Below are 4,090 nucleotides of genomic sequence, written 5' to 3'. Positions count from 1 at the left end.
CCATGGCTGCTGAGCCTGCGCGTCCGGAGCCTGTGCTCCGCGGCGGGAGAGGCCACAGCGGTGAGAGACCCGCGTGCCGCAATAAAAATAAAATAAAATTAGGCAAAGCCCACCCCTTGGATCACCTCACCCTTCCTTCGCGCCAGAGTCTGCTGTCTCCGGCTCTGGGAAAGCCCCTTTCCCTGCATACTCCATCAGGGAGGCACCTGCTCTAGCAGCAACCCTCCCGCCCCATTAAAACAAATGTGCACAGACCGATCCCACGCTGGGAGCTGTGTCTAGGAAGGGCCATTCCCCTAAGAGCTCTGACCACAGGGTTCCCTAAAAGGGAGGGTGCTTGTCTTGCCCCTTCTCCCCACCCCCCCAGCACCTGGGCCTTCATCAGCCTCCCCCAGCAAGGGCTCCTGGTCCCCAGGGGGTGCCTGGAGGGAGCCGGGATTGTGCCCAGGGCGGCTGCCAGGCCTGCCGAGGCTAGCAGCCCCCTCTCCCGGGTCGCCCAGCGGGAGAAGGCAGCGAGCAGAAGAGCCCGCAGACTCAGAGGCTCATTACAGGGAATGACTAAGTGAGCTGCAATTCCAGGGGAAACCCCACTCGCTCCGGCTCACTGAGGGGCTCAAATCCTTGAGCCATTTAGACGAAGGCAGTTTCCAGGAGCTGCCCTGGGCTGGGGCAGTCCTCTCTGAGCAGCCAGGTCCCTGGGGGACCCTCCACCTGGAAGTCTTGATTCTGGCTATTCAGGTCATCTGACAGGTCTGCCCCACCCCTTTCCAGAGCGGGCAAATCTGCCCATCCTCTGCTCCAGCTAGCGAGAAGCTGGGAATGGGGGAAATCCGATCAGCACCTCCTAGGTTTTTGTGGCTGGATTTCAACAAGGAATGTGACAGTCTCGCAGCAGCTGTGCCCAGCCTGAAACAAGCTCTATTTGAAACCTCCAACAGCTGAACCCCTCCCAGCTACCCGCTGCCCAAAATGACAAGTAGAGAAATCCAAACAACAAGCAAGCATGCACACACACACACACACACACACACACACACACACTCACACCAACAAATTGGGGGTGAAGGGTAGAGTGGGAAAAAAATCCACTTGCCCGGTGACTCCCCAGGTCTCCAAAGCCTTCAAGCTCGCAGCAGGAGGGCTCCCAGCAAGCAGAGCTTTGACAGAAACCTACCTTCCTCAAGCCCCACTCCCTTGGAGGACGCGATTTCCAAGCCCACTCGGGGAGGGAAACCCCCTCCTCCGTCTTGGGACTAGACAGAGGCTGGGGCAGTGGGGCCAGCTCCCCCGCTAAAGCCGTGCCGGCCGTTCTCCATCGGGGCGCGCACTCACACACTCATCCTTATTTATCCCGAGAAGAAGGAGTTGGGGTGGGAGGGGAGAACTGGGGCTGAGCCGGGGGCATGAGCTCTCGGGGACTCCCAGGAAGCCCTGTCATCCCATCCGAAGAAAAGGCACTCCCCCCCTACCCCAGCTGATGCCAAGGCGGCGCCCATCTGCTCTGCCCGGGTAACACCTGTAGCCATTTTTATGAGGGGATGTTTACAAGGCAGCAGCAGGTTTATTCTGAGTCCTCTTTCCTGAGGGAAAAGACCGCTGATTTCCTACGCCTACATTTTTACCCCATGCCCCCAGGAGACTCAAGTCACGCTTGCTTTTCTATTTTGCCCTAAGTCTCTCAGGGATGAGGAGGGAAACAGAAACTTGGGAAGAGAGAGAGAAGACAGAGAGAGAAGGGACTGGCATGGAATCCCCACCCCACCCCCACCCAGACATTTATTTCTTTTTTATCCTCGGGAAAATGGAGTGGAGCAGGGAGGGGAGGAGAGGAGGGGAAGTCACAGGAACTGGCAAGCACATCAAGGCAGAGTGTAATTAATTGGTGCGTTAAGCTGCTAGGTTATGCTTTAGTACGAGTGAGCCAGGAGGAAAGATGATTTCTCAGAAGGGATTCTTTAATCCTCCCTAACACAGAGTCTACAAATTAGACACAGTGTGTGGGGATGTCCCCCCCTCCCAAGGAAACAAGGAATGAATTCTCCCGGGATTAAGCAGGAAAACCATGGGAAGTTAGAGTGTTCCATATAACTGAGCAAACGCCTCTCCCCAGCACCACCATCTCTCTCTCCCCCAATCTCTCTCTCTCTCTCTCTCTCTCTCTCCCCCCCACCAACTCGCGCGCTCTCTCTCTCCCTCTCTCTCTTGCTACCTACATATTCCTTTTGTTCAAGGTATAAAGAGAAACTGCAGCCCCTACCTTTGAGTACAAACCCCAAGAGAGCTCGGTCTCTATCACCATAACAACAATTCCAAACATCCCAAAAATCAGAGCATAGTCACTCAGTCGCTTCCTCTTTTCAAACAGGGCCCTCCTGTGTCCCAGCTTATAGCCAATGTTTTGGTTTTTCCGCTTGTTGGCTTTGGGGAAGGTGGTGCTGCTGGCGGTGGCGCCGGCGTGCTGGTGGTTGTGGGCAGCATTGGGGTGATGGAGCAGGGTCTGGTGGGCATGGTTGTCCTCCCGGGAGGAGATGACGATCTCCGGGGGGTTGCTGGGGCTGAAGAGCTGGAGGGGCTGGCCCTCGGGCTCAGCCTCGATGAGGTTCCTCCGGGAGGCGCTGAGCCGGCTGAGGGGCTTCATGACCCCGCCGCTGTACTTGCATGAGCTCATGGCGATCTCTGTGAAGGGGTTGCTGTCCCGCCGGTGCACCAGGGGGCTGGCCTGCCGGTGCCGGCCGCCTCCACCAGGCCCACTTGTGGCTGTGGAAGTTGGAGAGTGGCCAAGCAAGTGGTCATTGAGATTGAGCTGGCTGCCTTGCCTGGAGGAAGGGTGGAGGATGGCGGTGGAGTTGGATGAAGGGGGGCCCCTGAAAGCAGTAGGAGAGGAGTGTAGCAGGCCGGGGTGGATGGGCTGGCTCTGGAGTTGGGCGATCTGAGACAGGGGATGCGGCGGCTGCTGCTGCTGCTGAAGCTGCGGAGGCTGAGGCTGCAACGGGGGTCCTGGGGGCTGCTGGGGGGCTGGAGACAGGGGATGCGGCGGCTGCTGCTGCTGCTGAAGCTGCGGAGGCTGAGGCTGCAACGGGGGTCCTGGGGGCTGCTGGGGGGCTGCTGGGGGTGCTGGTGGCGGCGGCGGCGGCGGCTGCTGCTGCTGCTCATCCCCGGAGGATGGACAGGGGCACTTGGGGTCTTCATCCAGGTCCCCCACCCCGGAGTCATGGAAGTGCCCAGAAGTGTCCATCTTGGGGCCTGGCTGGACTCCCTGCAGCACAACTCCCCACCCCAAAGCCACCCTCGTTCCAAAGATGTCCTCAAAGGAAGCCAGGCATCCAAGCTCCCCCACCAGAGTGTCTTGGCTCCAGTCCTCTCTCTTTGGCTTGCTCCGGTTCTCTGGGGCTGCCTGGAGTCCAGACGCTGCCACTCAAGAATGCATTGTACTGGGCAGGGAGGGAGGGCAGGAGGGGAGCTTGGAGAAAGAAGAAGAAGGGGGAAAAAGAACTCTGTCTCAGGAGGTGGTCCTCTAGGAGCGTGTGAGGCCAGGCTCAGCTTCACTCCTCGCTGGCTCAATAGCTTTGCTCTCCTCCTCCTGCCACTGTTATAGGGTAAGCCCAGCCCACTTATCAGCAGCTGGTCTCATTGGCTTGTCTTAACTCTCCAACCACCTCCTAACTCCGCCCCCCGCATAGGCTCCTCCCCGAAGGAGGGGCCTGCCGCGCTCCGCTCCCAGCCCCAGTGGCAGCGCAGCGAAGGCTGGGAAATGTAGTTTCCGCTCCCCACCCGGGAGCTGAGCAGCTGCCCTCTTTCCTATGACAGGTATGGCAGAAAGCCGTCAGGGCACGGCGATACGGGATGTACGCGCACGCGGGGCGGTGGCGAGGAGGAGCAGAGGTCCTCCTAAGGAGGGGAGCTGTGCACCCTGATGCGGGGGCAAGAAGCAGGAAGACAGTTATTAATGGTCAGGGTCTGCGATAGGTTGTTTCACACATATTATCCAGCTACATCCTCCAAACACGCAAGGAGGTGGGCATCGTGTTCCCATTTCACAAATTGATGCTCAGAGATACTGAGTAACAACTTCAAGGTCACAGAAGCAGAG

At 58.6% G+C, this 4,090-nt stretch overlaps 1 protein-coding gene across 1 annotated transcript; it reads right to left on the bottom strand.

Annotated features, from left to right (window-relative positions):
* Window positions 1–2,170: 2,170 nt before the first annotated feature.
* On the bottom strand, window positions 2,171–3,594 carry LOC114485598 (small conductance calcium-activated potassium channel protein 3-like). The gene has a single exon (XM_055083653.1). The coding sequence runs from the start codon at window positions 3,233–3,235 to the stop codon at window positions 2,210–2,212; it is 1,026 nt and encodes a 341-aa protein (XP_054939628.1). The 5' UTR covers window positions 3,236–3,594; the 3' UTR covers window positions 2,171–2,209.
* Between the last annotated feature and the right edge of the window lie 496 nt (window positions 3,595–4,090).

This window comes from Physeter macrocephalus, unplaced genomic scaffold (genome assembly GCF_002837175.3).
Source record: "Physeter macrocephalus isolate SW-GA unplaced genomic scaffold, ASM283717v5 random_1112, whole genome shotgun sequence".
NCBI lineage: Eukaryota > Metazoa > Chordata > Mammalia > Artiodactyla > Physeteridae > Physeter > Physeter macrocephalus.
This window is presented reverse-complemented; position numbering and strand designations above follow the sequence as displayed.

Coding starts and splice junctions, on each gene's coding strand:
- LOC114485598 (XM_055083653.1), bottom strand. CDS start 3,235: ATGGACACTTCTGGGCACTTCCATGACTCCGGGGTGGGGGACCTGGAT.